This window comes from Crotalus tigris, unplaced genomic scaffold, assembly GCF_016545835.1.
Source record: "Crotalus tigris isolate CLP2741 ecotype Arizona unplaced genomic scaffold, ASM1654583v1 scf7180000017773.841730, whole genome shotgun sequence".
Taxonomy (NCBI): Eukaryota; Metazoa; Chordata; class Lepidosauria; order Squamata; family Viperidae; genus Crotalus; species Crotalus tigris.
Window position 1 is genome coordinate 393,552 of NW_024096624.1, and position 22,288 is coordinate 415,839.

The 22,288-nt window shown below is 38.7% G+C and overlaps 1 protein-coding gene across 1 annotated transcript; it reads left to right on the forward strand.

Annotated features, from left to right (window-relative positions):
* The first annotated feature begins 6,589 nt into the window (after window positions 1-6,589).
* On the forward strand, window positions 6,590-21,497 carry LOC120307294. The gene is made up of 2 exons (XM_039341891.1): window positions 6,590-6,798; window positions 20,212-21,497. The coding sequence occupies exons 1-2, from the start codon at window positions 6,717-6,719 to the stop codon at window positions 21,033-21,035; spliced, it is 906 nt and encodes a 301-aa protein (XP_039197825.1). The 5' UTR covers window positions 6,590-6,716; the 3' UTR covers window positions 21,036-21,497.
* The last annotated feature ends 791 nt before the right edge of the window (window positions 21,498-22,288 follow it).

Genomic DNA, 22,288 nt, shown 5'->3' on the forward strand with positions numbered 1-22,288 from the left:
ACTACAGTGATCTCTGGAGAATGGAGAATGCTTGATAAGAGAACATTCTGCTTAGTAGAATACCGTTGTGATGAAACATCTTTCCATTATAATATATCATCTGAAGATGCCGCAAGACAAAATGGATAAGCAGGAAATGTGTTTGTACAAGCTTTGATTAAATTTGTTATGCACCTTCTGTTTATCAGCCCTACAATCAGGGCATTTGATTGTAGATGTATCAGTCAATGAAGGAGAGAAACCCAGGAAATAATATAGCAAATAAAAAGATTATGTATGAGTTGTACCACATATTATATTATTAAATAAGTTTAAACACAGCATACTATGCAACTGAGTAAAACATGTGATTTATCTAATAATCTCTGATACACTTGAAACAGCTCTCCATTTGAAAAGGAAAATGAGGTAAAATAAACAATGTGGGAGTTGAGTTTCTTGAATTTTATTTCCAATTTCAATCTTATAATGACCCACTAAATAATACCTTGTAGCATTTCACAGTGATAATTATTCCTACACTGCACAAAAGTCAATATAAACCATTAGGCAATGTTTAATGTGTTTATATGCAGCTTTTAAGATAAATCCAAGACATACAAAGCAATTTACATGAATATACATGCAATAAATGTACAGTACAACAAAAAGGCATTGGATAAATAACTTACTATAAGGTGTGACTGCTTGTTCATATCTCTTTTTAAGTTTAAGGTAGTTCTTTAGAAGCCCTGGATGGCCAGGGATGCTATAGTACTCCTCGACTTACAATCATTTGTTTAATGACCGATCAAAGTTATTCAATGGCACTAAAAATGATGTTATAACTGTTTTTCATACTTACGACCTATGCAGTCTCCATGTGGTCATATGATCAAAATTCAGACGCCTAGTAACTGGTATGTACTGTATTGATGGTTTGTTTGTTTTCTAAATTTATTTGCCTCCTATCTTGCCATGGGGCTAGGCAGCATACAATAATAAAAAGGAAGAAAAATGAAAGGATTGTAAACAGAAGTAAAATAATAAACAATAAAATAAAGGATGACAAAATAACACATCAAGAATAATACATCAATATGATAACCAAAAAGATTGGATAGGGGCAGAACAGAGAGCAAGAGGGGATGGGGGAGGTAGAATCTACTATCAGTCTCACAACCACCTCCTTTTGGTCCCAAGGCCAAGCGGTAGAACCATGTTTTCAGGCTCTTAAGGAAGGCTAGGAGGGTCCTGGGGTCCTTTGATCACTTTTTGCCCTCTTCTGACAAGCAAAGTCAATGGCGAAGCCATATTCACTTACCAACTATGTTATTAATTTAACAATTGCAGTTATTCATTTAACAACTGTGGCAAGAAAGATCATAAAATGGGACAAAATTCACTTAACAACTGTCTTGCTTAGCAATGGAAATTGAGGACTACCTATAGTAGATTCCTGACTAGACAGTAGATTTGACTAGATAATCTCCAAGGACATTTCCAAAACGTATATTGTACGATTCTATGAAATGGAATATTTTGCAAATGGTTCAAAATTGGAGCAGAGAGTAAGACAAAGGTATGAGATTGCCCCTTGGTTGTTTAATGTGTTTATGAATAAATGTATAAGAAATACTTGTGATGTTTGAAGCACACTGGTTGGGTATTTGTATGAATGGGTAGGGTTTTTTAATATATATATTAATATAACAAAGAATTAAGGGAGAATGGGATAGCTATTTCGAGTTTCTTAACTCTCTTCAGCCACACTTACCCTTCTGAGATTCGAGCCTGGGCTGTGTGCATGTTACCTCTAGGCCACAGGCTCCTTCTCACTTTGTCAGCTGTATCAGGGAGAGAAGAGACAGGGGGAGGAGATTTACCTTGAGTGTTTCTTGATGCACCCTGTCGGCCCAAATATAGGAGAAAGAAATCTTCTTTCTTTTTCTTTTGCCTGTATCAGCTCAATCTAGAGCCATCCACAGGCAGCAGTCGCAACTGCGACATCATTTATATTATAAAATTTGGATTGCTAACAAAGAATTAAGGGAGAATGGGATAGCTATTTCGAGTTTCTTAACTCTCTTCAGCCACACTTACCCTTCTGAGATTCGAGCAATATATATATTGCTATGTTGTTGGATGAAAAAGCAAATTCTAGCAAATATTATATGATACAACAAGGATCTGAAAATTAATATATCCTAGACCTAGACCAAGGTTTGTTTGGAGAAAAGTAGAACGAATGCTTGTGACTTAAATTTATATTTTGTTTGGAGGCTGTTCCTTGGTCACTGATAGAAAATGCAAAGTTCTTGAGATTTCTCAGCCCTGGTTTAAAACAGTGACACCCCCCCCCCTCGCTTTAATATTTTACTTTTTTCTCCTTGTTTAGATTTCTTAGGTCAGAAGATTCTTACACAACAAGCTGTGAATACTGGTTAATCCAAAAACGATATAATGCTACTGCCTTCAGTGACATAGTTGAGTGTATAGCAATCAACATGCAATAGCAGTCTGCAGACACCAGAAAAGTAGATCATCCTTCCATTTCCAAACTATACTCCATATTCCTTGGCTCTGTTCTGCTTTCCCTGTATCCAGGCAAACCTGCCCATTCGTTTTCCACACAATCCTTGAGTCACTTCCTGCTCTAATTTAATTCTGAAAAAAAAAGCTAAATTGCTGAACACACGTATGGCCTAATTTCAATAAACTGTATGGGGACTGTGCCATCAGTGCATTTTTTCCCACTATCCCATGCTCTTACAAGTGATCCTTTGCTGGCAATGGTAACTCTGTTCATACATAATAAGTTAGATTGGCCAACTCACACCATTAGCATTCTACTACGTTAGCTTTGCCTTGTCATTTCATTCAGACATAATGTCTCTCAAAGAAACATGGGAATGGCAATTAATGGGAAAATAATTAAATTAATAAATTAATATGAAGAATTCCAGAAATGAGATGGCCTGTTAAAACGGCAGTGCAGAATTCCCAGAGAGAAGGCATGTTGAAAGCAAGCTTTTAACCTGGTGGTTTGCATGCTTTGTATGAATAAAAGGAGAAAAAAAAAACTTTCCCCACTGAAAAAGATTTGGTTGGGGACATAATATCCCCAAAGAGAGGCTTTTGTTTCAGTTTTCAGGTTTACAAAATATCAAGCTTTTCCTGCTGTCAGCAATTAATTTAAAGAGTCTATGCAATATTTTAGTGAATACTTTTATTTTTGGAGAACTTGAATATGTAATGTAGTTCTATTGATCTATTCTCATCCTTATGGATTTCTCATAGGCATCTGAGTGGTTATTATGAAGACTCATCCTTTCACTCTCTGGGATTTTTTAAAATTTATTTATTTATTTCTATCTATCCTGTCTTTATTGCTACAAACAACTCAAGGTGGTAAACATATCTAACACATCTTCCTCCTCTTATTTTCCCACAACAACAACCTTGTGAGGTAGGATGGGCTGAGAGTGAATGACTGGCCCAAAGTCACCCAGCTGGCTTTCATGGCTAAGGCAAGACTAGAACTCACAGTCTCCTGCTTTCTAGCCTGGTGCCAACCACTAAGACTGAATTGGCTCTAGTTTATCCTTATTATGGTTGATCACATAGTCAGCCAGATATTTTAGAGTGCATTTGGCATTATTTGATTTTTATCCAGCCTTTTATTTTTATTTTATTTATTTAGAATTTTTAATCCTTCCTTTATTATCGTTATAAATAAGTTAAGATGGTGAAGCTCCTTCCTTCTCCTATTTCCCCCCCAAAAAATCATCCTTTGAGGTGAGTTGGGCTGAGAGACAATGAGTAGTCCAAGGTCACCAGCTGGTTTTGCATGCCTAAATGAAACTAGAACTCACAGTCTTCTAATTCCTAGGTCAGCACCTTAACCACTAGACCAGGGGTGGGCAACCTTGGCTCTTTTATGACTCGTGGACTTCAACTCCCAGAATTCCTGAGCCAGCATGGCTCAGCTTGGAAACTTCTCCCTTTCTCCTCAGTATGGCTGGCTCAGGAATTCTGGGAGTTGAAGTCCACGAGTCATAAAAGAGTCAAGGTTGCCTACCCCTGCCTAAACCAAGCTGGCTCTCATTATTAGTTTTATTGCTATAATTGTATGGTTTGCTTGTTTGCTTGTTCACTACTCAGGTCATAGATTTCCAAATATCTGAATAAATGATACCTTTTACATAAGACTTGCAATGTAAAATTGTTTAAGGAAAGCCTGCAAAGAAAACTGTGATATCATTTCGGATTATTATATAATATTTTCTTTAGATCTATCTAGATGCTTTTATCTTTAAGTGTGAGAATTTATAAAACTTCAAGGAGAAAAAAATGAATGGATTAACATCTTCTGTAGTGGGTGGGAGTTTTTATTTTTAACATGATTGTGTTTGACATGTTTCTTGTTGTGTATTTTTTTTTTTTTTTGCTGAATGCTGCCCAGAGTCACCTCCTACATCTGTTAATAAGAACAATGAGTCCTCTTTGATCTAACAATGCAGAAAGATGGATAGCTGGTTAGCGTGTGCTGTACATTCTGCAACTTCCTCTTCCATTCTGCATATTCCAGTTATGCTGCTGGAAAGCTGGTCTGGGAAGTGCTGTTATCAGTCTGGCCTCCACATCACGTTAGATACCCTCCTTAGTTATTGAATAGAATCAGTTTCCACCTGTTATTACAAAATTTCCATATCATTTTGGATGACCATTATATCCCTACAAATCTCTCCCTTGCTGAACCTGATTGTTTCTTAATCTGTGGACAAATGTTTTGCAATTTGATTTTCAAATGTAGAGTAGAATAGAGTAAAGTAGAGTAGAGTAGCTTTGAGAATAGAATAGAATAGAATAGAATAGAATATTCTTTATTGGCCAAATGTGATTGGACACATAAGGAATTTGTCTCTGGTGCATAATGCTCTCAATGTACATATAAACAACAAAGTAATATGTTGATTATATTATTAGAAATAATCATTATAAACAAAGTAATGTTTAATTACTTGGATGCTACCAACTGAATTCACTGGCTGTAGTTTATTAAGTTAATTCAATATTTTAGATTCATACAGCACCCTGAAGTATCAACCAATGACCTAATCAGTGTACCCACAACAGCATGGGTACTACAATGTAGTTAGCTATTTTGTATTTCTGAACAGCGGGAGCATCCTTGGTGCTGAGGGAGTCCAGATAGTGCTTACAGCAGCATGATTGAAACCCCATTCCTTTCTGACTTTCTTTGCAGACACAATGGATATAAAAAAGGGGTAAGGTTTCAATCAGATGTCATGCTTGCCAATTTGAATTTTTTGAATCCCACAGATGGCCCTATACCCATATGTTCCATTTACCCTTGTTCTTTCTGTAGATAGCCATTCTTACACTACCCCCCCAAAACAGTAAATATACTGAATTAAAAGAGCCGTAAAAATGACACAACCCCCTTAAAATCAATATACATCATGATTTATAGACATTCTTTACTCTTTAAGAATAATTTTCTTGTTATTTTTCATTAAAGCTTTGGGGCCCTGGAGTTCAAAGCAAGACTCAAAACAATAGAATAAGAATTGCCAATCTTCCCACCATGATACACCTGCTTATTACTAAAGAGTAGCTAGTGTCAGGCTCAAGCAATTAGAGCTACTCGTAGATAGCTAAAGTAAGCAACTTTATTGTTCTTTAGCTAAGTTACAAGAATCTCTTCAGATGGGTTGCCTTCCCCTGGAAATGATCAGATAAGGCTTCATGGATCTTGGGAGAGATTAAGCTTATGCCTCTTGTGGCTGCTCAAAGACTCTAAGCTAGGCCTTTACTTGACCCCCTCCTTCCAACCTAGGTTGCAGTTTCCCAACAGCTAGGATACTCAACAAATTTATTTATTAGAAGATCAAAGGGCCCAGGGAACATAATGTATATGGGCATAGAGAAGCTTGCTTGTTAACCTTGTCTAATTAGTGATATATGTAACTTTACCAACATTTGTAAGGCTGTGGGTAATACCACAAAAATCTGTGTGGTAAATACATGAAAACCCACACTTATTTGGCTTTGTATTTGAATATCAGCAGGAAACTGTGGATCTCTAATGATTTGTCATTAACTTTTAGCTCTGTAGTCCCCACGGTCTGAGGCCACAGGTTATCCACTCTGCTCTAGTTTTAAAATTGCATGTTGATCAGGTGCCTCTTCTCTAATTTTCTCTACTCTCGAAAATCTTGCAGTTAAACCTGGTTGCATTATTTCACAGCTCTGCAATTTAAAATGTCACAAAACCTCCAATACAAAAGGAGTTTTAGCACCAACCCACAGCTTTTGGGAAGCAGGATGAGTAGCCTAGAATTGGCGGTTGTGGTGGTTGTGGTAAATTTAGCACAGTGATTGTTGCTGTCTTGTGATTCCATGCCTTCTTGCTGAGAAAGAAAGGGGATTGGTCACAGTCCTTTCATCATTCCAGACTTGCCTTGCCAAATTCCCAGTAGGAGGATGTTTCCTAAAGGTTGCACCTGCTCTGTGGAAACAGTAAAGAGTGGCACTCCCATGCAAGGTATAGCAATATACCACACCCTAAAATCTGGGAAATCCAGCCCCGTATCCCAACAGGAAAGATATAAACTGTCTCCTTAAGAGTACCTGGAGCAATTGGTTTCATATATGAGCCTGACTGGAGATTCATAAAGCAGCAAGGTATTGCAGCGGCCCAAGCCAGAAGGATGAAGATAAGCTTCAGCTTGGGCAGAATCTCGTTCGGTGGAAGCCTTGTCTTCATCTTGGCCATGACTTTACTTTTCACAGGTAAGTAAATGATGAGTGAAGTCAGAGCAGAAACAGAGCATCAAGAAAGAAAGAAAGAAAAATGGAAGGACTGCAGAACCAAGAAAAGTCCTGTTTTGACCATAGTAGTTAGAAATCAGGAGGACTCTGGTAGCATCTTTTGAGACAAATGAATTTTATTAAAAGACATAAGCTTTTGTGAATTGTCTTCATCAGAGGCATGAATGGTTTTAGATCCTACATCCATCAGTGTAACCTTTCCATGCATTTGATGGAGTCATATGTAGTTCACAAAAACTCCCGTTCAGTCTGAGAAGGTGTTACTAGGGGCCTTCAGATTTTTAGGAAAGCATCAACATTTGTTGGGAGAATTAGGACTATGTTTATAGCAAGCCCAAAAGATATCCCTAGACCTTGTGAAACCTAAGAAGAGATCCACTGAGAAAAAGAATAACACATTCTTCGTTTTCTGACAGTGGTCACTTCAGCATTTTATTTATTTTCTTATTTTAAGTGTCACATGACTTAAGGTTTAGCATTTTATAGAATTGCATCAGCCAATTATTTAGTAAATGTGGAGCAGCTGGGCTTAAAATGATTTGTGTTTAATTTTCGTTTGATAGCTGACGAATACTTTCAGGGACCAGAACATTTATACAAAGGTTAGGGAAATGTTACAGAATGTAAGGACTTTGTAGTGTAGGTAGGCTGAGAGAGACTCATTGCTCAAAGGCTATTTTATGAGCTTCATAGCTGAAAAAATGATTCAAAAATTTTAAAATAGGATTGATATGAGCACATATTATAGGCTGATAAAGTCTGGAGTTAGAATGAAGTTTGGCTTGGATCAAGTCTTTGTAATGGTATTTCAATAACTCTTCTTAGTCCACGGAGAGGCTTTCCAGTGTGCATTTGTGAGTGTTGTGGAATGATCAATGTCTAGTGTGCATATGGTAAATTAAAATCTCCATCATGACATTCGGTTTTCTGGATGATCTTGGACAAACCAGGTTCTCTTAGGATAAACCAGGCATGTTACCTAAAATTTTCCTATGCTCTTCTTTGTGAAGTAATGTATGTGTGGCCCAGAAAGAAAGGAAAAGCAAATAGGTTGTGATAATAATGGCAAGAAAATGAACCCCCTTCACTCAATCCTGCCACAAAGCTAGAACCATTATTATTTTAAAAGCTGGCATTAGTGATGTGATGGACCAACTTTAATTAGTCTTAATATTCAAGATAAATGGCAAGATATTGTGTGAACTCTTAAACATCTAGAAACCAACACATTGTCAATCCTCTTTATAAACTCCTTTTTTATGTGCAAAGCTATTTTACAGAAATTATTGATGACATTTTTCCCAAAGTTGATCTGGAATTTTGGAAAGAAAGGAATACAACAGCAGATTCCAGATGAGAATGTATGGAGTCATTGGACATCTACAAAGTATCTGTCTTGAAAACAGAATATCAGGAGACCTTTTCTTTTTGTCCCTTTCTTGTTGACAAGGTGGTCATTATTTATTATTTGATGAATTTCTCATCTTTTTTTATGAAACTCAAGGTATGTGCACAGAGTTCCATTCAAACATTGAACACACCCAGATCTGTTCTGATTCTGTAAAACTGTTGCATCATGTAATTTGGGACAAGAAATTAGGATTCTATTTTTCAATCTTATTTACTTGCATTTGTGTTGGAATTGCCAAATTTTCTTCTAAGCCTAATTAGGAGCAGCTAACGTCCTTCGCTTATGTCTGCAGAAGCGAGGAGTATTTATAATCTGGTTATGCTGGATTGTCAAGATTTTACACACTAAGATGGTAGTGTGAACATGTCTTCAGTTTTTTTTACTCCATCCCAGTTTCAAAACCAGGGATAGCCATAAACTAACTAATAGTAATTGTTGCTGACCATGCAATCAGCAACTTCAGAAAAAAATATTTGTATTTTATTTTTTTTTCTTCCCTCAAAATATGGTAACTATTAGCACTCTAAGCAACTATCTGGACAATTTCTTTTAGTTGAGATAGGTTCATACCTATAGAGCCGAGCCCCCTGCTCCCCCCAAGCCTTTTTGAGAACACATCTTGGCTTACATTTAGTCTTCTGGTAGGCCAGTGTTTCCCAAACTTGACAATTTTAAGGCATGTGGACTTCAACTCCCAGAATTCCACAGCCAGCTGGCTGTGGAATTCTGGGAGTTGAAGTCCACATGCCTTAAAATTGTCAAGTTTGGGAAACACTGTGGTAGGCAGCCTCACCTCCAAACATCTTATTGGGCTTCACTGCCAGCAACCATAAAGAAGAGGGAATCAAGTTATTTTCCAAAGCACCTGAAGGTAGGACAAGAAGCAATGGGTGGAAACTAATCAAGGAGAGAAGCAACCTAGAACTACGGAGAAACTTCCTGACAGTGAGAACAATTAACCAGTGGAACAACCTGCCTCCATAAGCAGTAAATGCTCCCACACTGGAAGTTTTTAAGAAGAGACTGGACAGCCATTTGTCCGAAATGGTGTAGGGTTTCTTGCCTGAGCAGGGGGTTGGACTAGATGACCTCCAAGGTCCCTTCCGACTTTACTATTATTATTATTATTATTATTATTATTATTATTATTATTATTATTATCGTGCATCGCACAGTCAGCCAGATGTTCAGACTGGATTTGGCATTTTGTCTACCTATCGAGTCATTATTATTATTATTATTATTATTATTATTATTATTATTATTTCCATTCTCTAAGAACACCTGGGGCATCCTTCTAAATAGAGGCTGAGGCTTTGAAGGATGCCAATCCTTTATTTATTTTAATTAAAAAAAACCAATAACCATAGGTACCCTAAGCTACTCTGGAGTTATTATTCTTATCCCATCTTTCCCAGGAGCTCTAAGTGGTGTGCATAGTCTGCCCTTATTTTTTTTCCCTACCACAGCTTTGTGAGTCAGGCTGGATTCCCCACTCCACCACTCTGCTCTTGGGCTAAGAGAGGGAGACTGACCCCATAACATCCAAGGATTTTTTTATGCAGCTATTATGGGGGTCTTGATGCTGGGTCTCTCCACTGCTTATCTAAACCACTAGCCTGCAATCTCAGCAGGCATCAGATACAGCTATTTTCTCCTCCAGCCCTCAAGATTCCAATCCTACCTGAATCACAGAAGCTCATTGGGCAATTTGGGGCTACACTCTTTCTCTCAGCCCAGCTTACTTCGCAGGGTTGATGTTGCAGGGAAAAATTAGGCCTTGGACCAAAAAAACCAACTCTTCAACTATGCTTTCTGCAACCTGTCCAATTTGAATAATGTAATTTGTGTTTCAAAATATCCCATGCTGCTCTGAACATAAGTGCCTTGTGAGAAAGTATTCTACCTCTAGCTGGGTTCAACTTTATCTGATGCGTTTTAGGTTTAGGAGTCTATAAGATTTGGCAAGAATAGAAATGGGAATTATGTCTGAGTGAAGATGCAAAGGGCAAGGCCGTTAATCTACTCATGGAATGTTGAATAATTGTAAAAGAAAAAAAAAATCCTAAAGATAACTTAGAAAAAGCTTCTATTTTCCTTCCTTTTGGATCAGATTTTTTTAAAGAGTTCACTAAAACTACCTGTAGCTATAAACTTAACTTTCAGCAATTTTTGTATGTAGCCAAAATAATAATAATAATAATAATAATAATAATAATAATAATAATTCATCCACGCAGTGACATTGATAGACTTTATCTACCAAGGCAAATAGGTGGGCGTGGAATGCTACAAGTACATCAGATGGTTGAAGAAGAAAAAATGGCTTTGGAAGAATATCTGAAGAACAATGATGAAGATGCACTGAAATTAGTATATCAGGAAGGCTTACTAACTACTGGAGAGACCAAACTGGCCTACAAGAAAGACCAAATGAAGAACAGAATAGAGGCATGGGAAGACAAAGCACTACATGGCCAATACATGAAAAAAATAGCTGGGAAAGCAGATAATAATAAAACCTGGCAATGGCTAAGAGCAGGAAAATTGAAGAAAGAGACCGAGGGACTAATTCTGGCTGCACAAGACCAAGCCTTAAGGACAAATGCATACAAAGTCAAAATTGAGAAGACAGCAACAGACAGTAAGTGCCGCCTATGCAAAGAAGCTGAAGAAACAGTGGACCACTTGGTAAGCTGTTGCAAGAAGATTGCACAAACTGATTACAAGCAGCGGCATGACAAAGTAGCAACAATGGTGCATTGGAAGATCTGCAAAAAATATCATTTGCCTGTAAGCAAAAACTGGTGGGATCATAAAATAGAGAAAGTCATAGAAAATGATAAAATTAAACTGCTCTGGGACTTCAGAATTCAAACAGACAAGCACCTGCAACATAACACCCCAGACTTAACAATTGTCGATAAGAAAGACAAAAAAGTCTGGATAGTGGATGTGGCAGTGCCTGGAGACAGCAGAATAGAAGAGAAAGAACTGGAGAAGATAACAAAATACAAAGACCTACAAATAGAAATAGAAAGACTGTGGCAAAAGCAAGCAAGGGTAGTACCAATAGTCATAGGCTCCTTGGGTGCAATCCCAAAACAACTGGAGCACCACTTGAACACCATTGGCATTGACAAATTCGCTATTAGTCAATTGCAAAAGGCGGCCTTATAGGAACTGCTTCCATCCTGCGACGATATCTGTAATACCATCAAACATCCACATCTGCCTATCCCAGGTCCTGGGTAAGGACTCGATAGGTAGACAAAATGCCAAATCCAGTCTGAACATCTGGCTGACTGTGCGATGATCAATAATAATAATAATAATAATAATAATAATAACTAAATAACTAAAAGCAATGGATAGGCAGACCAGAAAAATAATGACAATGAATCATGCCCTTCATCCACGCAGTGACATTGATAGACTTTATCTACCAAGGCAAATAGGTGGGCGTGGAATGCTACAAGTACATCAGATGGTTGAAGAAGAAAAAATGGCTTTGGAAGAATATCTGAAGAACAATGATGAAGATGCACTGAAATTAGTATATCAGGAAGGCTTACTAACTACTGGAGAGACTAAACTGGCCTACAAGAAAGACCAAATGAAGAACAGAATAGAGGCATGGGAAGACAGCAACAGACAGTAAGTGCCGCCTGTGCAAAGAAGCTGAAGAAACAGTGGACCACTTGGTAAGCTGTTGTAAGAAGATTGCACAAACTGATTACAAGCAGCGGCATGACAAAGTAGCAACAATGGTGCATTGGAAGATCTGCAAAAAATATCATTTGCCTGTAAGCAAAAACTGGTGGGATCATAAAATAGAGAAAGTCATAGAAAATGATAAAATTAAACTGCTCTGGGACTTCAGAATTCAAACAGACAAGCACCTGCAACATAACACCCCAGACTTAACAATTGTCGATAAGAAAGACAAAAAAGTCTGGATAGTGGACGTGGCAGTGCCTGGAGATAGCAGAATAGACGAGAAAGAACTGGAGAAGATAACAAAATACAAAGACCTACAAATAGAAATAGAAAGACTGTGGCAAAAGCAAGCAAGGGTAGTACCAATAGTCATAGGCTCCTTGGGTGCAATCCCAAAACAACTGGAGCACCACTTGAACACAATTGGCATTGACAAATTCGCTATTAGTCAATTGCAAAAGGCGGCCTTATTAGGAACTGCTTCCATCCTGCGACGATATCTGTAATACCATCAAACATCCACATCTGCCTATCCCAGGTCCTGGGTAAGGACTCGATAGGTAGACAAAATGCCAAATCCAGTCTGAACATCTGGCTGACTGTGCGATGATCAATAATAATAATAATAATAATAATAATAATAATAATAATAATAATAATAATAATAATAATAATAATAATAGAAGCAGAAACAAAACATGGTATATTGAATATTAGATTTTCAGGCTCAAAATGGCTTAGAAGCAGATTTTTTATTCCCTTTCATCTAGATCAGTGTTTCTCAACCTTGACAATTTTAAGATTGCATGGACTTGAATTCCCAGAAATCTGAGAGTTATCAAGGTTGAGAAACACTGATCTAGATGCTTTGGATTTTAATCTCTTAAGGTGGGCACGTTAAAAACAAACATACAATCCTTCACTTATACTTTGATTGATGGACTCTTGTTCCACGGGGCTCTAATTTCTGTCAGCAGTGCCAATAGGAATTCCTGGGTGCTGAGTTTCCCCAGTAAAGGGCTAAAAGAGACAAGGAAATTAATTGGTTTCAAGGTGGGGCCCAATAGTTTTATAAGTGATACTTACTAGAAAAAAAATATTTACGGAGAATGTTACTTGAGATTTTAGAACCTGGGAGACACAATCAGAATCCTTTCGAAGCCTGACAAAGCAAGATTTTAAACATTCTTATGTCTCTCAAGGGTCAAGGCTGTGAGTCAAAGCTACTTGACTTCAGTTTTACACTATACCCCACCCAGTAGCTTTGCTTTCAGAATTAACCTCCATTATTGCCATAGTAAACTGCACAAAGCTTTCTTTTCCTTATCAAGACCATCTGTGGAATTCCTAAATGTGATTCAAAATGAAATACAAAATAAACTAAGCACTGTTGATGTGTGTGTTAGAGATTAATGGCAAAGGTAGAATTCCCCCCCCCCCAGTTTCTTATCTGTTGGGGTTCAGCAAATTTGTTTGCAAGACTTATTTCTCAGTGATAACTTTAGGTAATCTCCTTTGGTAAACTGGGAGGGGGGAAGTTCTCCAAAGTCCATTTAATTTATGGTTAAGAGAACAATATACTGCTTTGTCTTCTTTATTCTTCTTTAACCAGCCTTCCCAAACCAAGGGCTTTTGAGATGGGCTTGATTACACATCCCATCATCCCCGCTCAGCATGAATGTAGATAGATATTTATTTTCCTGGTTCTGTTCTTACTTTATATCATTATTGTTACTACAGCAAGTCTCTAACTAATTTTGGGAAAGGTTGTTAGATAACACATTTGTAATCACAGCATACAAATGCCAAAGAAAGTCCAGGTAGTCCTCATTTAGCAACTGCCTCCTTTAGCAACCGTTTGCAGTTATAACCAATCCACACATTTTATGACCTTTATAGGTATGTGACGGAAAGGAAAGCTGAAGTAAGATCATAAGTTGTGGTTTCACTTAATGGCAGCTTTGCTTAATGATTGCATTGCCAGTGCCAATTGTGGTTGCTAAACAAGGACAACCTGTAATATGAGTTCCACTGCCTACATCGTCAGTTCATATATTATTTGTTTGTACTTATCCTGCTAATTACACCCTGTGATTTCCGCTTTGCGTTGGTTTGTGTCCTACTTTATAATTTTAAGCAGACACGCAAAATAAAATCTGTCTTAATTTTTCTGCTGAGGGTTCTGTGCATTTTACAACATTGTGGCAGGCAGAAATTGAACCGATAAAACCTTGGCTTTGCCATGGAATGCTCAGCCTGAGTCACTCAACACTCCCACTTCTTTAATTACTTGCTTCAATGAAATTTCCCTTTCTTGGTGAAAAGAAGTGCTCCAAGCAGCCTTTAATATTCACACAATGAGCAGATTTTGAGCAAGTATAACTTGCCTAGCCAGGTGATGTGGACACAGAAAAAGCTGCTGCATGGCTGGCTAGGGAATTTACATTTCTTCAAGTTTATGAAATAAAATAAGAATATATCTAAGTAAGTAATATGTGTATTTTAGATATCATAAATTTTATGTAGTGAAATAAAGGAAATTTGGGTTACCAGAAATTTGAATATTATGGATGTTAAAGGTTAAAATTGGAATACTGCAATTAGAAATTAAGAATTAGGTAAAATTTAAAAACAGGATATGGATATGGATAAGCAAAAAATAGATTGACAAATGTTTTAATTGAGCTTGCTATGGTTAGAAACTTACTAGTAATACTTACTAGTTTAACTAGTATTACTTTGTTATTACTTTGATATTACTATGTTATATCAAACGTTAACGGGAAATAGAGAAGGAATTTTTGACCTGAGACATGTACTAAAAATGCTGTTACTGAACTATTGATTACCCGGTCACCATGTTGCTTTCTAAATATGTGGATGTTAAATTGGAAAACTAATAAAATTTGTTATAAAAAAAAGTTGTCAAGGTTGGGAAACACTGCTATAAAGCAGCTAAGAATCAATTTCAAAGGATTTCAATGAAGTTTGCATTAAACTAAGACTAAGAACAGGCCAAATCCCATTCTTGCCCACTGGGGACTTCTTAAGAATTGTGAAGATCTTGATTCTTTCTCTACCCCAGCCTGTGTTTCCTAGTTGTTAAATGAGAAGAGCAATAATCTATCTCAGTGGTGGTGAACCTATGGCACATGTGCCAGAGGTAGCACTCAGAGCCCTCTCTCTGGGCACATGCGCTATGCCACGGAGATGGCAACTGTCCCTCTTCAATCAACCGCCTGCTAACTCGCTGAGGTCCTACATGGCCGGATGCATCCCAGCACGGCTGGTTTCCCTCCCCTCCGTCCCATCCCTCCCGGCCTTGCATGCTCTCCTTTTCCTGGGCATGACCCACTGCATCGCCTCCTCAGCTATCGGCTGTCCGTCCAGCTCAGACGCAGCTTCTCTGAACTTCTGGTGGCGGACTGTGGAGCCCCAGAGTGCGCTGGTCGAGGGGCCGGCAGGCTGTGGCTGCTGACGCACACCGTCAGCCCCTGTGCGCTCACTAGCCTCTGTATGCGGGGCCAATGGTGTCAGGCAGCGGCCGCCCTGGCCCCTGCCTCACCTTGCCCTGTGACAATGGCACCTCTGCCCTGCCTTACCTTGCCTCCTGCCCACCATCCCACCTGCCAGAGACGTCATGGATCTCCCCCAACCCTGCCCAGCCCCATAGATGTCCCTTCCCACAAGCAAAATTGAGGTGACTACGCCCACCTTGGCCACACCCACTCTGTCTGCCATGACCACTACAGCCACGCCCACCCAGTGGGCCATGCCCATCTGGCACCCAGCGATAAATAAGTGGGTTTTGGGTTGCAGTTTGGGCACTCGGTCTCTAAAAGGTTTTGTTAGAGAATTTTAATTTCTCTATTGGTGAAAAATAAATCAGAAGCTCTCACAGTTGACTGCATTTAGCTGATTCAAAAAACTTTATATTTATATAAAAATATTTACAATACCATTCTTCTTTACAGCAACATAGCTTAATGAAGACTTCTTACAGAGACAGACCAGAGACAAAAACAGAGACTGGAAATCCAGCTCCTAACTCAATACTCTTTTGCACAGACTCAGTAGCACTTTCTTCACATTGGCTGACTGAGTTACCACATGACTCTTCCTGTTCATGAATATTCCAACTCTCCTCCCTTCATGACAGGAAGAGACATCAGACCTAATGCATTCTTTAATCGTGAAAAACCTTGTGCCACTAACCTGGCCTTATATTGTATATCATTATTTGGCAATACCTTTTTCTTATATACCCACTTACAACCCACAGCTTTGGTTCCCTGTGGCAAAGTCACTGATTTAAATACTTCATGGTCTCCCATGGATTTCATCTCTTTATCCATGGCCTCCTTCCATCTTTCTTGTTCAGCTTTTGGTAATGCCAACACCTCTTTATAACTTCTTGCCTCATACCACACATTGCAAACCTTTACCTTGCTGGCAGAATACCTGTCAGGCGGAATTCCTTTATTACATCGCTCTGACCTACGTGGTATTAACTGCTCCTGTGTCTCAATTCTTTCTGGCTTCATGTCTTGTTCAGCCTCTCCTTCCTGAACATTGACATCTTCTATAATAATTTTTTCATCATTAGAGTTATTTTCATTAAACAGATTGCCGTCATTAAGTGAGACATACCCAGAATTTGCATTAATTCTGTCCCAATTTTGTTCTGCAAAATTAGCAGACCTTGAAATTACAACTCTTTTACTTCCATCACTAAAGCGATATCCTTTTGACCCTGGCTCATAGCCCACAAACCTGAGCTTTCTTGCCTTTTGCTGTCCCTTTCTTCTGATTGCTTTTGGAATATGTACCCATGCAGTACTTCCAAAAATTCTCAAATGTGCCAGTGATGGCTTTCTCCCATATAGAATGGCATATGGAGTATTATTAATGGAGGAACTCCACACCCTGTTAACTATATAATTGGCAGTCAATATGGCTTCTCCCCAATATGACCTGCTCAAACCAGAATCCTCCAATAATGAATCTTTCATTGTTTGCAAAACACCATTCTTTCTTTCAGCTACACCGTTCTCTGCTGCTGTGTAAGGATTTGTACGTCTGTGTTTTATCCCCAACTACCCCAACCATTGTTGGAATTTAGTTGACATAAATTCAGTACCTCTGTCAGTTTGCAACTGACACACTTGTTGTCTGTACCTCCTCTCTACAAAACTTACCCACTGTTTGAATTGTTGTAGCACCTCTGTCTTTGCTCTAAGCAAGTAGCAAAATGAATACCTGCTATAATCATCAACAATTACCAGTGCATATTTTGCTCCTCCCAAAGTGGCTTGCATAGGTCCCACCAGATCTGCATGGACCATCTCTAAAACTCTTTTTGTTTGTCTTGTGCTACATTTACTAACTGCGAATGCCTTTGACTTTGATGCTTTGCATACTGCACAGTCCAAATATGTTTTGCATCCCTTCAAATTTAGCCCTTCTGCAAAATCTTGCATTTGCTACAAAACTTTAAAGCTTGCATGGCCAAGTCTTCTATGTAGAAGATGAACACATGAATCATGCTCTGCAACATTCTTAAATATATGGGAACATTGAACCTTTTGTCCCTGCAATACATATAGATTATCTTCCTTTATGCCTTCTGCACAAATATTCCCATTCCTTTTGATGAGACATTTCCCATTTACAAAAATGACCTCAAAACCTTGTTTGTCTAAATTAGACACACTTAACAAATTATGTTCCATCTCAGGTACACAAAGCACATTGGTAAACTTTGATTCCAAATATGGAATTTTTACATCGCCTCTTCCAATGACTTTTGCTTTCTGGCCATTTGCCAAAGCCACAGCTTCTTGTGCTACTGGAACAAACCTGCAAAATAATTCAGAGTCATTAACAATTGTTTGACTTGCCCCACTATCAATTAGCCACTTGTCTCTGTTGTTGCTATTGCAAACGTTTGCAACACCAAAATGTTCCTTTTGCAAAACAGTCCTTTTTCCTTGCACAAATGTCCTTTGCTGCAAATAGTTCCTCTGCAAACAGTTCCTTTGCAAATGGTTGTTTGCTCCACAAATGTAGCAAGTCTTTTCCCGCTGAGCAGCTCTCTGCTTGCAAAATCTCTCCTTTGTTGCAATTTGGTCCGGTCCGATCTGCTTGTTTCTTCTTCTCCTTCTCCGGAGACTTGCAGTCTGGACCCCCTCCTCAGGAATTTCTCCTCCTCATGGCTGCTTCTAAAATGGCATTTTTCCTCTTTATTAAGCAAACATGCCTTTAAAGCCTTAAAATTTAAGTCTTGCTCTTCTTTACACTCAAATTTTGCAGAAACTGTGTCCCAGGTTTTATCTAAACTGTTCAACACCAATAAAACTGGGACTCAGGGAATTTAATCCCACGTTGTTCTAAGTCCAAAAATAAACTTTGCATTTTATTTAAATGCTGTTGCACAGATTCACCTGGTTGCAAACAGGCCCTGTAAAGTTTTCTTGACAATTGCACTATATTGCATGCAGAAACATTCATGTGCACAGCTCTCAAGTTCAACCAAATTTCCTTTGCAGTCTTTAAATTTGCAACATTTAGAAATTGTTCATCATCTAAATTCAAGATGAGATAAGCCATTGCTCGATCATGACTTTTCTGATCAACTGCTGCAAATACTTGTGGTGGATTTTCTACAATATACCACAGCTCTTTAGCTTTCAGCAAACATTCCATTTTAGCAGCCCACACAATGTAATTCTTCTGGCCCAAACGAGGCACACAGAGACAAAAACAGAGACTGGAAATCCAGCTCCTAACTTAATACTCTATTGCACAGACTCAGTAGCACTTTCTTCACATTGGCTGACTGAGTTACCACATGACTCTTCCTGTTTATGAATATTCCAACAGGTTTGCCATCACTGGTCTATCTGATAGGAAAAGGCATTAGGTTAGTTCAGTGTTTCTCAAGCTCATCAACTTTTAGACATGTGGAATTCTGGGAATTGAAGTCCATACTTCTTAAAAGTTGCTGAGGTTGAGAAACACTGGCTGGAAACACAAAGTAGGCTTATATTCTTTGCTGTCCTAAGCAACCAGTTAGAGTAGCTGGAGGTGTGTGGGTTGCTGCCTAGAGCATCAACAATAACTGCATTGTATAGGTAGTGAGAGGGAAACATACCTGCTTAACTGGAGAAGCAACATACCTTGGAATAAGTCTCCTGGGACTTTGCTTTTATTTACTTGAAGATCAGCAGAATTAATCCTGCTTCATATCATGAAGAGTTGGGGAAAAAGGTTCTATCATTGGACCTGATTACAGGTAATCCTCAATTTACGACTGGCTGCTTAGCGACAGTTTGAAGTTACGATGGACCTCTCCCTACTTACAAATTTTGAAGTTTCGACAGTTTCCCCTCCCCCTGTGGTAACATGACTGCAGATCAGGTGCTCGTCAACCACCCTGCATTTATGACTGTTTGCAGCATCCCGTGGTCATTTGACCATGTTTTATTATATTTGTACCAAAAACTGTCATTTACTTCCAGCTTTTGGCAAAACCAATCCATAACAAACAGCCGTGTTGCTTAATGACTGTAGCATTCACATGACCGACTCAATTCGATGCCAACAAGATCATAGAACTGGGTTGGTCATGTGGGTGATATGCTTTACGATCATCATGACTTACGACCATAATGCATATTCTCCATTACACTCCTAAGTCGAAGACTACCTGTAGGAATGTGAAAGTATTCTGAGACCAATTTAATGAATTGAATTTGCGGTTTTTTTTCCTCCAATGACCAAACAAGCATAAACACAGCATCATGTGAAGTGTTGGTCTGCTTTCATGTTTTATGTATCAATAATCTATAGAAAAGTTTGTAGAAAGAAAATAAAACAAAAACTGTAGACAAATAGTTATACCAAGAAAAGGGATTACATTTTCATTTAAGAGCCTGCATTATGAGCATTGATGTGTCCAACAATGAAATTAGGGTGCTTTGCAATTCTTTTTAAAAAAGTTTCTGGATAATTTATGTTAACAATTACCCAAATTAAGAAAAGATCAATACAAAGCTTCCATTTGACAGGAGATTACACAAATGAAGATATTTCCTATTCAACTGCTATTGGATCAGAGTACTTTTCTACAAATATGAACAGGAGTTTTAACGACTCATAATAGGCAAGTGCTACTGAATTCTTCATTGCTTGGTTTATAGATCTATCACTTTATAATATTTCGCCTTTGTAATTCTTCCCAGGTGTGATATCCATGAGCATTCAAGTGCCTCTCGGGGAAGCTGTTGCTGTAACCCCAACTGTGGCCAATGGATCAGGAGCAGAGAAATACAAGCTCAAACCCAACGAGGTGGAAGTCGATTCCAACGAGATGGACTTGACTGAAGGTGATGACTCCTGGGATGATATTGGAGCTATTATACCCAACCTGGAAGACCTGGACTCCCCACAAGATAACAGAACAGAGGGAGTCAATAAGGAGCAAGGAATTACTGTGTGGGGATCTCTAAGCACCTCAAAGCCCAGCATTGCTGAAGAAGAAAATCTGAAGATGATTGCAGATGAGGAGGAAGATTCTCTGACCCTATTAAATCTCCGTGTTAAAAGAGCCGTTGAAGAAGATTATGGGGCTGGTGAATCAGAGACCATCCTTAATGAGGATGAGTTTTCCTTTTCTGATTTGCCCAAGATTTTTGAGCCTTTAATAAAGGCTTTCTCTGGCTCCCCAACATCTGAGCCTCCTTCACCAGAGGTTTTTTTCTCTTGGTTTCCTTCTCTAAAGGAGCTACTGGATCCCCCAAGGGAGGAACCTGCTTCAGTCACCAGTTCACCAAGGAGGAGCATCACACCACCACCAAGAAGATCTGCTCTCCCTACTTCGTTAGAGCCGTCTCTGCAGATGGCCCCTGCCATCCCTTCTGCTCAACCAAATGAAGCAGAGAGCCTTCCCTTCCCCTCTTCACTGGAGGAATCCATCACTTCTATTATTCCAACTCTCCCTACCCCACCTCAAACGAGTGAGCCTTCTCTCTCGGATGTCTCAGACTCTGAAGAGAGATTTAATTGATCAGAAATATAATCTTGATCAGGAATAGCTAAGCTTACCTTTTCTTCTTGTTTTTCCTGGAGATTGAAAAAAATAAAGACCCCGTTAAGGAAGATTGTAGGGTGGTGAAAGAAACACCATCCTTGATCTTTTGCTTTTACTTTTAAAGGGATCTGAACAAAGCACAATGTATGCGGTGGTGGGATTCAAATATGTGAACAACCGGTTCTCTGTGTGGATGCCGCTTCCAGAAGTCCATTCTGGGCCTGGGCAACAAAAATTAGCTACCGGTTCTGCCGAAGTGGCGTGAACTGACTGAATCCCACCACTGAATATATGCTTCGATTTTTTTTGGGGGGGGGAAGGGAAGGAAATATGATCTTGTATACATAGCAATCCTTTTGAATTTTCTTTCTACTAAGGTTGGAAATGCCCCTTTGATGAGTACTGTTATGAAAATAAAGTAACTCTATATTTCAGGTATGGGAAACTATAACTTCTTTTGGTAGGGTTCCAGCTCCAAAGCACTTTCTCTACCTTTCTTTCATAACATGTTGGGGAGGCAAATTATGGATGCACAGGATCTGCTCTGTGTTTCACCAGAGCCTCAAGATCCATAATTTGGAATTAGATGCAAAAATTTTACAAATTCTGAGGTTGGAGTTTAGGACTGTGTTTTTTGGGGGGTGGGATGATATCAAAACTGAATTTAACCCCTAGTTATTTGTGTAAATCCACACAAAAACAGCAATAGCAATAGCACTTAGACTCATATGCTGCTTCATAGTGCTTTGCAGCACTCTCTAAGAGGTTTACAGAGTCAGCATATTTGCCCCCAACAATCTGGGTCCTCATTTTACCGACCTCAGAAGGATGAAAGGCTGAGTCAACCTTGAGCTGGTCAGGATCAAACTCCTGGCAGTGAGCAAAGTCAGATTGCAATACTGCATTTTAACCACTGTGCCATTACGCCAAAATCCATCCTAGATGGATTGCTTCTATTTCAGCCATATATTTTTGTGTTATTTGTCACTGTTTTGTTGGATAGTTAGGATGAGAAATTTTTAAGTAAGTTCTCAGTCCTTTATCAACCAAATATATTACACCTCCCAAGGCAGCACTGATAGATTAGCAAGTTAAATGGGAGTTGTAATTTAATATATTTAAAGGATCCCAAATTTGAGGAGAATCTAATGGGTTAGTGTGGAAAGGAGAACACAACACAAGACATGAAGTTGGCTTAAAGCTTAAAGCCAACCAGCTACAATTAAATG

Bases quoted from the DNA above. Each gene is read 5' to 3' on its own strand.
- LOC120307294 (XM_039341891.1), top strand. From the start codon at position 6,717: ATGAAGATAAGCTTCAGCTTGGGCAGAATCTCGTTCGGTGGAAGCCTT. The intron at 6,799-20,211 runs GTAAGTAAATGA...AATTCTTCCCAG, and splicing joins CATGACTTTACTTTTCACAG to GTGTGATATCCATGAGCATT.